The sequence below is a fragment of the Mustela nigripes genome, chromosome 13, assembly GCF_022355385.1.
Source record: "Mustela nigripes isolate SB6536 chromosome 13, MUSNIG.SB6536, whole genome shotgun sequence".
Taxonomy (NCBI): domain Eukaryota; kingdom Metazoa; phylum Chordata; class Mammalia; order Carnivora; family Mustelidae; genus Mustela; species Mustela nigripes.
In genome coordinates, this window is record NC_081569.1 from 144,843,192 (window position 1) to 144,861,613 (window position 18,422).

The 18,422-nt window shown below is 39.5% G+C and overlaps 1 gene segment (V, D, J or C); it reads right to left on the reverse strand.

The window, feature by feature from the left end:
• Window positions 1-2,613: 2,613 nt before the first annotated feature.
• The window catches only part of LOC131999475 (putative V-set and immunoglobulin domain-containing-like protein IGHV1OR21-1), a 30,283-nt gene continuing 14,474 nt past the window's right edge, over window positions 2,614-18,422 (reverse strand). The window contains 2 exon segments of the V gene segment in view: window positions 2,614-2,622; window positions 4,739-5,037. Of these exon segments, the coding sequence occupies window positions 2,614-2,622; window positions 4,739-5,037 (308 nt within the window).

Consider the following 18,422-nt stretch of genomic DNA (forward strand, 5'->3'; position numbering starts at 1 on the left):
AACTCAACGTGAGACAGGAATCCATCAGAATCCTAGAGGAGAACATAGGCAGTAATCTCTTCGGTATCAGCCACAGCAACTTCTTTCAAGATATGTCTCCAAAAGCAAAGGAAACAAAAGCGAAAGTAAACTTTTGGGACTTCATCAAAATCAAAAGCTTCTGCACAGCAAAGGAAACAGTCAAGAAAACAAAGAGGCAACCCACGGAATGGGAGAAGATATTTGCAAATGACAATACAGACAAAAGGTTGATATCCAGGATCTATAATGAACACCTCAAACTCAACACACAAGAAACAGGCAAACGTATCAAAAAATGGGAAGAAGATATGACAGACACTTCTCCCATCAAGACATACAAATGGCTATCAGACACATGAGAAAATGTTCATCATCACTAGCCATCAGGGAGATTCAAATTAAAACCACACTGAGATACCACCTTACACCAGTTAGAATGGGCAAAATTAACGAATTAGGAAACAACATGTGTTGGAGAGGATGTGGGAAAGGGGAACTCTCTTACACTGTTGGTGGGAATGCAAGTCAGTGCAGCCTCTTTGGAAAACAGTGGAGATTCCTTAAGAAATGAAAAATAGAACTTCCCTATGACCCTGCTATTGCACTCCTGGGTATTTACCCCAAAGATACAGATGTTGTGAAAAGAAGGGCCACCTGTACCCCAATGTTTATAGCAGCAATGGCCACGGTCACCAAACTGTGGAATGAACCAAGAAGCCCTTCAAAAGACGAATGGATAAGGAAGATGTGGTCCATATACACTATGGAGTATGATGCCTCCATCAGAAAGGATGAATACCCAACTTTTGTAGCAACATGGATGGGACTGGAAGAGATTATGCTGAGTGAAAGAAGTCAAGCAGAGAGAGTCAATTATCATATGGTTTCACTTATTTGTGGAGCATAACAAATATCATGGAGGACAAGGGGTGTTAGAGAGAAGAAGGGAATTGAGGTAAATTGGAAGGGGAGGTGAATCATTAGAGACTATGGAGTCTGAAAAACAATCTGAGGGATTTGAAGTGGCAGGGGTGTGGGATGACGGGGTACCAGGTGGTGAGTATTATAGAGGGCACGGATTGCATGGAGCACTGGGTGTGGTGAAAAAATAATGAATATTTTTTTTCTGACAATAAATAAATTGAAAAAATTAAAAAAAAAAAAAGCCCCCTTAATATTTCCTTCAGTATTGCCTTGGTGGTTGCATAGTCTTTTAAGCCTTGCCGGTCCTGGAATCTCTTTATCTTTCCATCCATTTTGAATGCCAGTCTTGCTGGATAATGTATTCTTGGCTGCATGTTCTTCTCATTCAGTGCCCTGAATATATCTTGCCAGCCCTTTCTGGCTTGCCAGGTCTCTGTGGACAGGTCTGACGTTATTATGATGGGCTTTCCTTTGTAAGTAAGGATCTTCTTTGTCCTAGCTGCTTTCAAGAGGTTCTGCCTAAAATTATAATTCTTCATTCTTATTATTAGGTGTCTCGAGGACTTTTGAGAATCTGTAATCTTGGGGGGAACCTTTCAGCCTCTAGTACATAAACGCTGGTTCCATTCATGAGATTTGGAAAATTTTCATGAAGAACTTATTCCACTATATCTTCTAGACTTTTTTTTTTCTCCTCCCCTTCAGGGATTCCAATAATTCTGGCGTTGGAACGTTTCATGGCATCATTTATTTCCCTGATTATTTTGTCTTGGCTTCTAAGCTGTTTGTTCCAGGCTTCCTCCTGATCCTTTTTCTCTATCTGTTTGTCCTCCAGATAACTAATTCTATTTTCTGCCTCAGTTACTCTAGCTTTGAGAGAATTTAGATTAGATTGGAACTCATTGAGAGCATTGTGAAGCTCATCCCTGGTAGCTTTCAGCTCTTCCCTAACATTGAAAACATGATCTCTGGTCGTTTTCAGTTAGGCCCTAATAAATTCCATTTGGTCATCCATGGCTTTCTCCAACCTGGCTATTGCTTGGAAAATTGTTAGCCTGAATTCTCTTTCCAACATATTGTCTATGTTGATAGCCGTTAGCTCTGTTGTAGAAGGTCCATCCTCTGTATTTTTCTTCTGTTGGGCATTCCTCCTCCTAGTCATTTTGGTGAGAGATGGCTGAATGGGTGTAGCTGGTTGTATAGACTGTGGTGCAGTCAAGATGCACCCTGGAACGCTTCTGAGCAATCAGGGTTCCCCACCCAAATGAGAGGAAAAAGAAAATGAAAAGAAAAAAAGAGAAAGGGAGAGAGACAGGAAAGAAAGGTGAGATAAGAGACGGTTTAGCCCAAATGGGCCCCAAGGTAAGATTTATGAGGTATACAAACAGACACAAACAAATGAAAAGACTGATAAAAGTATATGACAAGGGATATATATATATATATATATATATATATATATATATTTGCATATATATATGCAAATAAAGGAAGAACCTCGTCAAAAAGAACCCTGAGTGTAAGATTTATATACTATCAGGACAAACACAAAAACACAGAAATACTGGTGGAAGAAAAAGATGGGAGAGTGGTTGTAAATTCTCAGTGTGGGGGAGGAAGGTTGTTTTGATTCTTCCTGGATGTATCTTGATATCTTTGTTAACGGACTCAGCTTTCCTAAGATAAAGGGGATTAAAAATTGGTTTACCTATAGGCGTAGTATTGATTGGGGAAATGGGATTACCTTGAAGTTTAACTCTATATGAATATTAGAAAATAAAAATTAAAAAAAGGAATAAACTGAACTAAACTAAAATTAAAAAAAAGAAATTTAAAAAAGAGAAATGCAAAAGGAAAACACAGGTGTAGGTATCAAAAAGTTCAGGTTAGAAGGCTATTATGGAATTTGATGTACTGGACATCTCACTGTGATGGTAAATAGGTTAAAAAATTATCTATATAATAATAAAAATTAACTATATAAAAAATGAGCCAGAATAGTGGGATTGAATTAATAATAAAAATTGTCCTATGAAGTAGTGGTGGTTGTTCTCTTGTTGTCCTTTTTTTTTTTTTCTTTTTTCCTTTCCGGATTGGTATTCTGGGGGAGGGGACTGCCACGTGGGTTTTCAGTCCCAGAAGTTCTCTCAGCTAAGTCCTTCCACCCCCCTCAAGGGGGTGGGCTCTGAGGAAACTGGTTTTTTCAGCCTTTTGTTCTCTGGAGGTTTTTATATATGTTCACTTTTGTTTTTCTCTCTCACCTTGACTGCTTTTGATGTTTTTGTATGTTTAGAGGAAAGCAAACTACACCCTGACCTCCCTCTCAGAGAGAATCCTCAGTCTGGCTGCAGATCCCATATAAATCCCCCCTTGGCTGCTGGCAGAGCAGGTTCCCAGTCGTGGTCCCTGGGGACTCAGGATTTTTTGCTTGTTCCCAAAACCATGGCAGTGGTGGCTGTCTGGGCAGCTCCAGAATGCCACAGAAGTTCCAAGCAGCGATCACACACTGAGATTTTCCTGCTGGCCCTGGCTGGGAGTGCCTGGTTTTTCTGGTCTGAGAGCACCAGGCTGGTGTTTGTGTGCACCTCACTCAGGGGAGGGCACGGGACATGACTGGGACTCTAATGGCATGGAAGGGCACTCGAGTAGGGGCTGCAAAAAGGCTGTGCTTCTGTTGGCTGGTGAGGCTCCCAGCCCCTCATGGGAGCTGGGCGTCAAGCACTCTCTGGCGTGCTGGTGCTTCAGGGACTGAGTCCTGGTTTCTCTGCCCCACTTTCTCTGGCTCTGCACCAGGGGTGGCTGTCCTGGGTCTGGGGACTTAAGCCCGGACCCTAACACCCCGAGATTCCCGCAATTTCCTTCCGTGATCCTTTGCTCTTTTTGAGTGCTTTCTACCAGACTCCCGAGTTAATGTTGGTCCCCAGGCGCAGGGCACTCCTGTATTGGGATACTACTTTGCCTCTGGTGGCTCCCTCTCCCTTTTGTTTATCTTCAGATATCAGTCTGACTTTCCCACTCCGCTTTACCTGCCCACTGGAGTCTTCTGCTCCAGTAGAGATCCAGACGTGTATAATTCTGATCTCAGGCTGATTTCGAGGGTGATTGGATTTCTTTGGAAGGTAATCAGCTCACTTAGGGTGCAGGTTGAATGGGTGCCTCCTCCTACTTCCCTGCCATCTTGTCTCCCCATCTGTGTTTTATCAGACTGATGCTGTGAGCATGGTTCAAGACAGTGACCCTATTATGGGTCGGCCGTTCTTCTATTGCTTTGTATTTTCGATGTCTCTGTATCCTCATGTCCAGCATGGATGTTCCTGCTAGCAAGTTTGCACTGTGAGCTGGGTGGACATGGGATGCATACTGAGTGCTGCTGGGATTCTTGTAAAGGTTCAGTTGATGAGCACCAGAATATTTGTAATCCTTTGGTACTTAGGGATGGGAATAAACAATGTAACTGACTCTGTATTTTGTGTACTTATATCTATTTATGTGTGTGTGTGTGTGTGTGTGTGTAGTTGTTTTCCCATTAGAACAAATTTTCTAAGTCAGAGAGTGAAGAAGTAAGCACAGAATCATGTGTCCAGAGAGGCTTCCTGTGGGGAAACTGCTCTATGGAGAGGAGGCCCCAGACCCTGACAGGAAACCTGCTCATAACCACCATCTGCAGCTGCTCTTGGCTAAATTCTAAAGATAGAATTCGTGAGTGTTGTGCACCCTCTGGTGGTCCAGATCCTGTCCTACAGTGAGGTTTGTCTCTGGGCTCAAACTGAGGTCCCCTCCCTGTGTCTCTCACCCAGTAATACACTGCTGTGTCCTCAGCTCTCCGGCTGTTCATCTGCAGATACAGCATGTTCTTGCCATTGTTTCTGGGGATGGTGAATCGGCCCTTCACGAAGTCTGTGTAGCTTGTGCTACTTCCATCATTGCTAATATCTGGGACCCTCTTCAGCCCCTTCCTTGGAGTCTGGCGGACCCAGTTCATAAAGTATCTACTGAAGGTGAATCCAGAGGCTGCACAGAGAGACTCAGGGATCCCCCCAGGCTTCACCAGGTCTCCTCCAGACTCCACCAGCTGCACCTCACACTGGACACCTGCAAACAGAAGACATCCTAGTCTGGAAACTGTCACATACCCACTGTTTCCCTCACACACATACACTTGCATACTTAATGTCCATTAATCTCCATAAATTACCTTTTAAAAGAGCAAAAAGGATTTGTTAACTGTTTCCTTTGCTATGCAAAAGCTTTTGATCTTGATGAAGTCTCAATAGTTCATTTTTCCCCTTGCTTCCTTGCCTTTGGTGATGTTCCTAGGAAGAAGTTGTTATGGCTGAGGCTGAAGTGGTTGCCGCCTGTGTTCTTAAGGATTTTGAAGGATTCCTTTGTCACATTGAGGTCCTTCATCCATTTTGAGTCTATTTTCGGGTGTGGTGTAAGGAAATGGTCCAATTTCATTTTTCTTCACGTGGCTGTCCAATTTTCCCAACACCATTTTTTGAAGAGACTGTCTTTTTTCCATTGGACATTCCTTCCTGCTTTTTCCAAGATTAGTTAACCATAGAGTTGAGGATATATTTCTGGGCTTTCTATTCTGTTCCATTGATCGATTGTTTGTTTTTGTGCCAGTGAAACACTGCCTTGATGATGACAGCTTTGTAATAGAGCTTGAAGTCTGGAATTGTGATGCCACCAACTTGCTTCTTTTTCAATACTGCTTTGGCTATTCGAGGTCTTTTCTGGTTCCATAGACATTTTAGAATTATTTGTTCCATTTCTTTAAAAAAAAAAAAAAGGATTGGATTTTGATAGGGATTGCATTAAATGTGTAGTTTGCTTTAGGTAATATAGACATTTTCACAACATTTGTTCTTCCAATCCATGCACATGGAACATTTTTCTATTTCTTTGTGTCTTCCTCAAAGACAATTGACACAATGGTAGAAAATATTTGCAAACAACATATCAGATAAAGGACTAATATCCAAAATCTATAAAGGGCTCAGCAAACTCAACACCCAAAGAACAAATAATCCAATCAAGAAATGGACAGAACAGACATTTCTGCAAAGAAGACATCCAGATGGCCAACAGACACATGAAAAAATTCTCCACATCCATGGGCATCAGGGAAATACAAATCAAAACCACAATGAGATATCACCTTACACCAGTCAGAATGGCTCAAATTAACAAGTCAGGAAATGACAGATGCTCCGAGGATGCGGAGAAAGGGGAACCCTCCTACACTGTTGGTGGGAATGCAAGCTGGTGCAACCACTCTGGAAAACAGCATGGAGATTCCTCAAAAAGCTGACCCTATGACCCAGGAATTGCACTACTGGGTATTTACACTAAAGATACAAATGTAATGATCTGAAGGGACACATGCACCTGAATTTTTATAGCAGCAATGTCTACAATAGCCGAACTATGGGAAGAACCTATATGTCCATCAACAGATGAATGGACAAAGAAGGTGTGGTATATATATATATATACAATGGAATACTATGCAGCCATCAAAAGAAATGAAATCTTGCTATGTGTGATGACGTGGATGGAACTAGAGGGTATCATGCTTAATGAAATAAGCCAATCAGAGAAAGACAATTATATATGATCTCCCTGATGTAAGGAAGTTGTGAGGGAACTTGGGGGACTTGGGGGGTAGGAAAAGAATAAATGAAACAAGATGGGATTGGGAGGGAGACAAACCATAAGGGACTTTTAACCTCACAAAACAAACTGAGGGTTTCTGGGGGAGGGGAGTTGGGAGAGGGTGGTGGGGTTATGGACATTGGGGAGGGTATGTGCTATGGTGAGTGCTGTGAAAAGTGTAAACCTGGCAATTCACAGTCCTGTACCCCTGGGGATAAAAATACATTATATGTTTATAAAATAATTTAAAAAATAATAAAACTTTTAAAAAAAGAACAAAAAGGAAAAGCCAGCCAAGCACAAACTCCATGATGAGTTGTCTATGTTCTGTCCTAATCACTGAATGGGAACACCTGGGAATCCCGGGGAGTGTCTCCTCTCCCAGCTACAGGTTTCTGGCTGGGATCTTTTAATCAGCAAAGGAGGGCCCTATTTGCATGTCTTCTGACTATATAGCAAGCTCCAGGCTTAGATTCATTCCTTTACTAGTTAATAAAGCAAAGATTGCATTACATTTGAAGATCACTTTGTTTGGATGGCACTGTGACTAGAGGAAGTTTTCTAATCTGTGAACACAGTTATCTTTCCATTTCTGTATGCACTTTTAAAAGTCTTTCATCAATGTAGGTCATTTTTAGTGTACAGTATCTAAACTCCTTGTTGAATGTTAACCCAAAATATTTTATTTCCTGTGTCAGTGTATATAGAATGATTTTATTAATTTTTTTTTTTTTAGATATTTGTTGTTATTGTGTGGAGACATAGCTTTATTTTGTACGTTGATTTTCTATCCTGGAGTTTCCCAGATATCTTTGTTTAGTTCAAAGATTTTTATCTCTCTGTGTGTGGCATTTGTAGTGTTTGTGTAAGAACATGTCATATGCGGGGACCCCTGGGTGGCTCCATCCTTAAGCCTCTGCCTCCAGCTCAGCTCATGATCCCAGGGTGCTGGTATAGAGTCCCACATCAGGTTCCTTGCTCAGCAGGGACCCTTCTTCTTCTGCCTGCTTTTCTCCCTGCTTGTGCTAGCTCTCTTGTTCTATCTCTCTCTGACAAATAAATAAATAAAATCTTTAAAAAACACACATATCAATGCTGGACATTAAAAATAATGAATATTGAAAAAAACACACATATCATATGCAAACAAAGAATCATTCTTCCTGTTACTGATTTCAATATATTTATTTTTTTATTGGCTAATTTCTCTTGGTAGGTCTTCCAGTTGTCAATGTAGAAGAGTTTCCCTTCTTATCTTCTGGGTTCTTTGTTGGGTCTAAATATTCAGTAGATGCAGGACAGATGTAAGGGGAAAATGAATTTCATTTTGCACATGCATCAGATCCCTAAAATATGAACTCAGAAAACGACCAAAGTAGACAGCACTTGTGCCACTTAGATAACAAAAGATTGGATTTGCAAAGATTGAAGGCAAGTATTTGGGTCAGTCAATTAGTGAAGAACAAACAACGTTTGTTTGCATAGTCTTCTGGGCCCTAAGTTCCATATTCTGGTCCTGGGCATGGTTCTCCCCTCCTTGTACAGGGAAGGGAGCTTTCCCACAGGAGACTGATTTCCTGCTGTCAGGAGGACAAAGAAGGCCTCATAATGTCCTTCCACTGGCAGGTTCTCAAATGACTTCAGTTCACAGTAACTCAGGGATCAGATGAGATATTTGGAATTGTACATCTTATTCTCCTTCATGATATCATGTTGAATACTTATGGTAGGAGTGAGCATCCTTGCCTGTCTCCTGATGTGACAGGAAAGTCTTCAGGTTTTCACTGTTTAATATGATGTAAAGTGTGGGTTTTTCATCTATAACCATGATCAAGTGGAGTAATTTCCATCTGTTCCTCAATTGTTGAGATATTCTAATGAACATGCGTTGAAATTTCTCAGGTAGTTTTAGGCATCAGCGGAGAGCATTATGTAGATCCAATCCTTCCCTGTCTTAATGCAGAGTGTCCCATTTATTGATCTATGTATGTTGAGTGATCTTTGTTTCTGAAGGATGATTCGGAAACTAGGTCATCATGTATGATCTTTCAATGTACTTTGCATTCAGTATGGCTGGACTTTTACAGGCGTGTTCATGTGAGATATTGGCCTGAGTTTTCAGGTCTTGAGGAGTCCTTGCCTGGCTTTGTTGTTGGTGTAATGCTGGCTTTATAGAATGAATTTGGACATATTAGTTTCCTGTCAGTTTTATTTGGAAGAGACTGAGAAATATTGGCATTTATTCTTGGTTAAATATTTGGTGTACTTCATAGGTAAAACAATCTGATCCTGGACGGATCTTTATCTGTTTTTCACTTTTGATTTGTTTTTGTTTTTGTTTTTGAGGCAGAAGGCTTTAGATTATGAATTTGGTCTTATTTAATATTTATTTTATTTTCAGCATAACAGTATTCATTGTTTTTGCACCACACCCAGTGCTCTATGCAATCCGTGCCCTTATGCCCACCACCTGGTTCCCCCAACCTCCCAACCCCTGCTGCTTCAAACCCCTCAGATTGTTTTTCAGAGTCCCCAAAGATACAGATGTAGTAAAAAGAAGGGCCATCTGTACCCCAATGTTTATAGCAGCAATGAATTTGGTCTTCTTATTAGTTTTGTTTGTTTGTTTTCTGTTCGTTTTCTATTTCTTCATGAAACAGTCTTGGCATATTGATAAACCTAGAAATTTTCTAATTTGCCCTTTGTTATTCCAATGTTGCTCTGTAAATATCTTAGTATTTTCTTCTTGTTCCTTTTCATTATTTGGTGTCAGCTACTTCTCTTTGAACTCTTGTATTTATTTGAGGTTTACCTATTTTTCTAGTCTACCTATGATTTTAAATTGCATTTGTCTCTTCAAAATACCAATTTCAATCTCCCTGATTTAGTATTTGCATAGTTTCAATTTGTTTTTTTCTCTTCTAATAATTTCAATGTTAATTAAATCATTAAAAATGCCAATGGTCTTTACAGAAATAGAAAATATTCCTTAAACATATAGAAATACAAAGTACATGGCTATGACAACACAATCATGAGACTCCTGGGGACATAATATTCCTTCTTTATAAATATAGTGCAGAGGTATATTAACTACAATGGTCTATGACTAGCATACAATCATACTCATAGGCAGTGCAGTGGATTATGGAGATAAGAAGTGAAAGTGTTCATATACAGCCAGCATATTCCCCAAAAATTATTTAAGAAAACACAATGGGGATAGGATAGTGTCTATAACAAATGGTGTTGGACATCCACATGCAAAATCATGATATTGGATCCTTATCTTATAACATACAGATATATAGATCCAGGAAATCTCACAGTGAATTAAAGACTTAAGCAAAAAACCTGACCCCAAAACCCCCACAATGGGGAGGGCACATATTGCATGGAGCACTGGGTGTGGTAAAAAAACAATGAATACTGTTATGCTGAAAAGAAATAAAAAAGAAAAAAACAAAAACATAAGAGACTCAACTATAGAGAACTGAGGGTTGCTAGAGGGGATGTGGGTGGGGAGAATGGATAACCGGGTGATGGGCATTAGGGAGGACATATCATGTAATGAGCACTGGGTGTTATACACAACTAATGAATCACTAAATACCACCCCTCAAATTAATAATTCACTGTATGTTAACTAGCTTGAATTTAAATAAATAAATAAAGAAAGAAATAAAGAAAGAAAGAAAAGAAAACAAAGGGGAACAAACATCATGACATTTGCTCAGCTATGGTTTATTTGTTATAAAAGGGAAATCACAGGAAACGAGCAAAGAAAGACAGGTGAGACTACATCAAACTACAAAGTGTGCAGAAAAATGTTGACAGCGCAAGAAGGCAGCCTATGAAATGGGAGACGGTGCTCAACCAAATATTGAGAATGAGTTAACATTCAAAATACAGAAGTGACTCCTTAACCTCAACAGAAACTATCAAAAACACATAAATAAAAATTAACAAATCACAAGATTAAAAAATTCGGGCAAGGATGGGGCATCTGAATGACTCAGTAGATTATGAGTCCAACTTTTGATTTCTGATCAGGTAATGACAAAGGTCCTGGGATTGCGCCCTGTCACAGGCTCTGTGTTCATTGGGAATCTATTGGACATTTTCTCTCTTCTCCATCTGCTCCTCTTTTCATGCTTTCTTTCTTTCACATATATAAATAATATATTTCAAAAAACTTGGGCCAAGGTCTTCCATATTCATTTCTCTATAGAAGATTTAAAAAATGGTGGCTTCTAGGTGACTCAGTTTATTAATTATCTGACTTCAGCTCAAATTATGACCTGGAATTGAGTCGCACATTGGCTCTGCCATCCCCTATGAATCTGTTTCTCCCTCTCTTTCTGCACCTCTGAGCACTTGATGAAATGCTGTCTGTCCCTCATATAAAAAAAAAATCTTAGAGAAAGAATACAACCAAATGTCTATCAGTGATAAACGTCACTAATCATCAGTGAAACCCAACCCTCCACCAGTGAGATAGCACCCCACAACTCTTTTTTTTTTTTTTTTAAAGATTTTATTTATTATTTATATGACAGAGAGAGAAATCACAAGTAGGCGGAGAGAGAGAGAGAAGCAGGCTCCCGCTGAGCAAAGAGCCCGATGCGGGGCTCGATCCCAGGACACTGAGATCATGACCTGAGCCGAAGGCAGCGGCTTAATCCACTGAGCCACCCAGGCGCCCCTGCACCCCACAACTCTTAACAAGTCTATGAAAAAAGCCAAAAAAACAAAAACAAAGGACATGAGAATGGACCAAGTATTGTTGATGATGTGGAAAAGTGGAAAACAGCCAACCCTGGAATACACATTTAAAAAAATTTTTCATAGTGTATATGGACCTCATCTTCCTTATCCATTTGTCCATTGAAGGCCATCTTGGTTCTTTCCATAGTTTGGGGACCATGGCCATTGCTGCTATAAACATTGGGGTACAGATGGCACTTCTTTTCACTACATCTGTATCTTTGGGGTAAATACCCAGTAGTGCAATGGCAGGGACATAGAGAAGTTCTATTTTTAATTTCTTTTTTTTTTTTTTTTTTAACTTCAAACAATTTTATTATTATTATTTAAAAAAAATTTTTAAAGACCTGAGCTGAGATCAACAATTGGATGCTTAATTACAGTCAACCCAAAATTCAAATCACTTTAAAGTCTATATTTTTACTGTAATCTTGAAAACTAGCTTGATGACTTTCCTTTGAACTTTTGTTGAAGTTTATATACTAATTGCACTTACAATATGAATTTTTTTCTCATTTCCCCATTTTGCTACTATATAGTTTGTTGGACCTTAGAAAATTTATGTAACCATTTTGCATCCTAGTTTTCTTTCTTTTCTTTTTTTTTTTTTTTAATTTTTTATTTTTTATAAACATATATTTTTATCCCCAGGGGTACAGGTCTGTGAATCACCAGGTTTACACACTTCACAGCACTCACCAAATCACATACCCTCCCCAATGTCCATAATCCCCCCCCCTTCTCCCAAACCCCCTCCCCCCGGCAACCCTCAGTTTGTTTTGTGAGATTAAGAGTCACTTATGGTTTGTCTCCCTCCCAATCCCATCTTGTTTCATTTATTCTTCTACCCACTTAAGCCTCCATGTTGCATCACCACTTCCTCATATCAGGGAGATCATATGATAGTTGTCTTTCTCTGCTTGACTTATTTCGCTAAGCATGATACGCTCTAGTTCCATCCATGTTGTCGCAAATGGCAAGATTTCATTTCTTTTGATGGCTGCATAGTATTCCATTGTGTATATATACCACATCTTCTTGATCCATTCATCTGTTGATGGACATCTAGGTTCTTTCCATAGTTTGGCTATTGTGGACATTGCTGCTATAAACATTCGGGTGCATGTGTCCCTTTGGATCACTACATTTGTATCTTTAGGGTAAATACCCAATAGTGCAATTGCTGGGTCATAGGGCAGTTCTATTTTCAACATTTTGAGGAACCTCCATGCTGTTTTCCAGAGTGGCTGCACCAGCTTGCATTCCCACCAACAGTGTAGGAGGGTTCCCCTTTCTCCGCATCCTCGCCAGCATCTGTCATTTCCTGACTTGTTGATTTTAGCCATTCTGACTGGTGTGAGGTGATATCTCATTGTGGTTTTGATTTGTATTTCCCTGATGCCGAGTGATATGGAGCACTTTTTCATGTGTCTGTTCGCCATCTGGATGTCTTCTTTGCAGAAATGTCTGTTCATGTCTTCTGCCCATTTCTTGATTGGATTATTTGTTCTTTGGGTGTTGAGTTTGCTAAGTTCTTTATAGATTCTGGACACTAGTCCTTTATCTGATATGTCGTTTGCAAATATCTTCTCCCATTCTGTCAGTTGTCTTTTGATTTTGTTAACTGTTTCCTTTGCTGTGCAAAAGCTTTTGATCTTGATGAAATCCCAGTAGTTCATTTTTTCCCTTGCTTCCCTTGCCTTTTGCGTTGTTCCTAGGAAGATGTTGCTGCGGCAGAGGTCGAAGAGGTTGCTGCCCGTGTTCTCCTCAAGGATTTTGATGGATTCCTTTCGTACATTGAGGTCCTTAAACCATTTGAGTCTATTTTTGTGTGTGGTGTAAGGAAATGGTCCAATTTCATTTTTCTGCATGTGGCTGTCCAATTTTCCCAGCACCATTTATTGAAAAGGCTGTCTTTTTTCCATTGGACATTCTTTCCTGCTTTGTCGAAGATTAGTTGACCATAGAGTTGAGGGTCTATTTCTGGGCTCTCTATTCTGTTCCATTGATCTATGTGTCTGTTTTTGTGCCAGTACCATGCTGTCTTGATGATGACAGCTTTGTAATAGAGCTTGAAGTCCGGAATTGTGATGCCACCAACGTTGGCTTTCTTTTTCAATATCCCTTTGGCTATTCGAGGTCTTTTCTGGTTCCATATAAATTTTAGAATTATTTGTTCCATTTCTTTGAAAAAGATGGATGGTACATTGATAGGAATTGCATTAAATGTGTAGATTGCTTTAGGTAGCATAGACATTTTCACAATATTTATTCTTCCAATCCAGGAGCATGGAACATTTTTCCATTTCTTTGTGTCTTCCTCAATTTCTTTCATGAGTACTTTATAGTTTTCTGAGTATAGATTCTGTGTCTATTTGGTTAGGTTTATTCCTAGGTATCTTATGGTTTTGGGTGCAATTGTAAAAAGAATTTACCATGCTAATGGGCATCAGAAGAAAGCAGGAGTGGCAATCCTTATATCAGATCAATTAGATTTTAAGCCAAAGACTATAATAAGAGATGAGGAAGGACACTATATCATACTCAAAGGGTCTGTCCAACAAGAAGATTTAACAATTTTAAATATCTATGCCCCCAATGTGGGAGCAGCCAACTATATAAACCAATTAATAACAAAATCAAAGAAACACATCAACAATAATACAATGATAGTAGGGGACTTTAACACTCCCCTCACTGAAATGGACAGGTCATCCAAGCAAAAGATCAGCAAGGAAATAAAGGCCTTAAATGACACACTGGACCAGATGGACATCACAAATATATTCAGAATATTTCATCCCAAAGCAACAGAATACACATTCTTCTCTAGTGCACATGGAACATTCTCCAGAATAGATCACATCCTCGGTCCTAAATCAGGACTCAACCGGTATCAAAAGATTGGGATCATTCCCTGCATATTTTCAGACCACAATGCTCTAAAGCTAGAACTCAACCACAAAAGGAAGTTTGGAAAGAACCCAAATACATGGAGACTAAACAGTATCCTTCTAAAGAATGAATGGGTCAACCGGGAAATTAAAGAAGAATTGAAAAAAATCATGGAAACAAATGATAATGAAAATACAACAGTTCAAATCTGTGGGACACAACAAAGGCAGTCCTGAGAGGAAAATATATAGCGGTACAAGCCTTTCTCAAGAAACAAGAAAGGTCTCAGGTAAACAATCTAACCCTACACCTAAAGGAGCTGGAGAAAGAACAAGAAAGAAACCCTAAGCCTAGCAGTATAAGAGAAATCATAAAGATCAGAGCAGAAATCAATGAAATAGAAACCAAAAAAACAATAGAACAAATCAACGAAAGTAGGAGCTGGTTCTTTGAAAGAATTAATAAAATTGATAAACCCCTGGCCCGACTTATCAAAAAGAAAAGAGAAAGGACCCAAATAAATAAAATCATGAATGAAAGAGGAGAGATCATGACTAACACCAAAGCAATACAAACTATTATAAGAACATACTATGAGCAACTCTACGGCAATAAATTTGACAATCTGGAAGAAATGGATGCATTCCTAGAAACATATAAACTACCACAACTGAACCAGGAAGAAATAGAAAGCCTGAACAGACCCATAACCAGTAAGGAGATTGAAACAGTCATTAAAAATCTCCAAACAAACAAAAGCCCAGGGCCAGACGGCTTCCCGGGGGAATTCTACCAAACATTTAAAGAAGAACTAATTCCTATTCTCCTGAAACTGTTCCAAAAAATAGAAATGGAAGGAAAACTTCCAAACTCATTTTATGAGGCCAGCATCACCTTGATCCCAAAACCAGACAAGGATCCCACCAAAAAAGAGAGCTATAGACCGATATCCTTGATGAACACAGATGCGAAAATACTCAACAAAATACTAGCCAATAGGATTCAACAGTACATTAAAAAGATTATTCACCACGACCAAGTGGGATTTATTCCAGGGCTGCAAGGTTGGTTCAACATCCGCAAATCAGTCAATGTGATACAACACATCAATAAAAGAAAGAACAAGAACCATATGATACTCTCAATAGATGCTGAAAAAGCATTTGACAAAGTACAACATCCCTTCCTGATCAAAACTCTTCAAAGTGTAGGGATAGAGGGCACATACCTCAATATCATCAAAGCCATCTATGAAAAACCCACCGCAAATATCATTCTCAATGGAGAAAAACTGAAAGCTTTTCCGCTAAGGTCAGGAACACGGCAGGGATGTCCATTATCACCACTGCTATTCAACATAGTACTAGAGGTCCTAGCCTCAGCAATCAGACAACAAAAGGAAATTAAAGGCATCCAAATCGCCAAAGAAGAAGTCAAATTATCACTCTTCGCAGATGATATGATACTATATGTGGAAAACCCAAAAGACTCCACTCCAAAACTGCTAGGACTTATACAGGAATTCAGTAATGTGTCCGGATATAAAATCAATGCACAGAAATCAGTTGCATTTCTCTACACCAACAGCAAGACAGAAGAAATGGACATTAAGGAGTCAATCCCATTTGTGTGACTCTTATTGCTCTGCTAGGTATTTACACCAAAGATACAGATGTAGCGAAAAGAAGGGGTATCTGTACCCCAATGTTCATAACAGCAATGTCCAGAGTGGAATTAGATAAGATGTATGGATAAAGAAGATGTGGTCCATGTATACAATGGGATATTACTTAACCATCAGAAAGTATGAATACCCAACTTTTGTATCAATGGGGTCGGGACTGGAGGAGATTATACTGTGTGAAATAAGTCAAGCAGAGAAAGTCAATTATTGTATGGTTTAACTCACTTTTGGAATATCATGAATGTTATAGTGGACATTAGGAGAAGGAATGTACGAGTGAAGGGATCGCAGATCAGAAAGGGAGAGGAATCATGAGAATTGTGGACTCCAGGAAACAATCTGAGGGTTTTAGAGGGTAGGGGTTAGGGGAATGGCTCAGCCCGATGATGGACAGGAAGGAGGCCATGTATTGCATGGAACCCTGGGTGTTATATGTAAACAATGAGTGCTGGAACACTGCATCAAAACTAATGATGTGCTGCATAGTGACTAACATAACATAATAAAAAACTGAAAGGAAATTTAAAAAATACACAAAGATAAACTCAAAATGGATAAAAGACCTCAACATGAGACAGGAATCCATCAGAATCCTAGAGGAGAACATAGGTAGTTATCTCTTAGATATCAGCCACAGCAACTTCTTTTAAGATATATCTCCAAAGGCAAAGGAAACAAAAGAGAAAATGAACAAAAGAGAAAATGAACTTTTGGGACTTCATCAAAATCAAAAGCTTCTGCACAGCCAAGGAAACAGTCAAGAAAACAGAGAGGCAACCCACGGAACGGGAAAAGATATTTGCAAATGACAGTACAGACAAAAGGTTGATATCCAGGATCTTTAAAGAACTCCTCAAAATCAACATACACAAAACAGACAATCAATTGGAAGGGGAGGTGAACCATGAGAGACTATGGACTCTGAAAAACAATCTGAAGGTTTTGAAGGGGCGGGGGGGGGGGGGGGTCGAGGTACCATGTGGTGGGTATTATGGAGGGCACGGATTGCATGGAGCACTGGGTGTGGTGAAAAAATAATGAATACTTTATGCCAAAAATAAATAAAAAATAAATTTTAAAAAATGGGCAGAAGATATGAACAGACACTTCTTCAATGAAGACATGCAAATGGCCATCAGACATATGAAAAAATGTTCATCATCACTAGCCATCAGGGAGATTCGAATTAAAACCACATTGATATATCACCTTACACCAGTTAGAATGGCCAAAATTAACAAGACAGTTAATTTGTGTTTGAGAGGATGAGGAGAAAGGGGAACCCTCTTCCACTGTTGGTGGGAATGCAGGTTGGTGCAACCTCTTTGTAGAACAGTGTGGAGATTCCTCAAGAAATTAAAAATAGAGCTTCCCTATGACCCTGCCATTGCACTACTGGATATTTACCCCAAAGATACAGATGTAGTGAAGGAAGGGCCATCTGTACCCCAATGTTTATAGCAGCAATGGCCACGGTCGCAAACTGTGGAAAGAACCAAGATGCCCTTCAGTGGACGAATGGATAAGGAAGATGTGGTCCATATACACTATGGAGTATTGTGCCTCCATCAGAAAGGACGAATACCCAACTTTTGTAGCAACATGGACGGGACTGGAAGAGATGATGCTGAGTGAAATAAATCATGCAGAGAGAGTCAATTATGATATGGTTTTACTTATTTGTGGAGCATAACAAATAGCATGGAGGACAAGGGGAGATGGAGAGGAGATGGGAGTTGAGGGAAATTGAAAGGGGAGGTGAACCATGAGAGACTGTGGACTCTGAAAAACATTCTGAGGGTTTTGAAGGGTCGGGGGTGGGAGGTTGGGGAAACCAGGTGGTGGGAACTGCAGAGGGCATGGATTGCATGGAGCACTGGGTTTGGTGCTAAAACAATGAATACTGTTACGCTGAATAGAAATAAAAACTTAAAAAAATTTAAAAAAGTGTGTTTCTTGTTTTCTCTCTTTCTTCCCCCCTTCTCTTTCATTTTGTTTCTAAAATTCAACATATGAGTGAAATTATATAATATTTGTCTCACTGACTAATACACATAGCATAAAACTCTCCAGCTCCATCCCAGTCATTAGAAATGTCAAGATTTCATTCTTTTGTATGAGTGATTAACGTTCCACTGTCTCTACATATACCACCTCTTCTTTATCATTCATCAATGAGTGCACACGTGGGCTGTTTCCATACTTTGGCTATTATAAATAATGCTGCTGTGACTATAAGGGTGTGAGGTTCTCTGTGAACTAGTCTTTTTGTACTCTTTGGGTAAATATCCAGTCGTGTGATTGCTGGATCATAGTGTAGTTCTACTTTTACGTATTTGGGGAATCTACACACTGTTTTTCATAGTGGCTGCACCCTGCACCCTCCAAATCTCCTAACCAGGGAATTCTTCAGGGCCTCAGTTCTAAGGAGGTGGCATCAGTTCTCATTTAACAAGCCCAGCAGAGCACA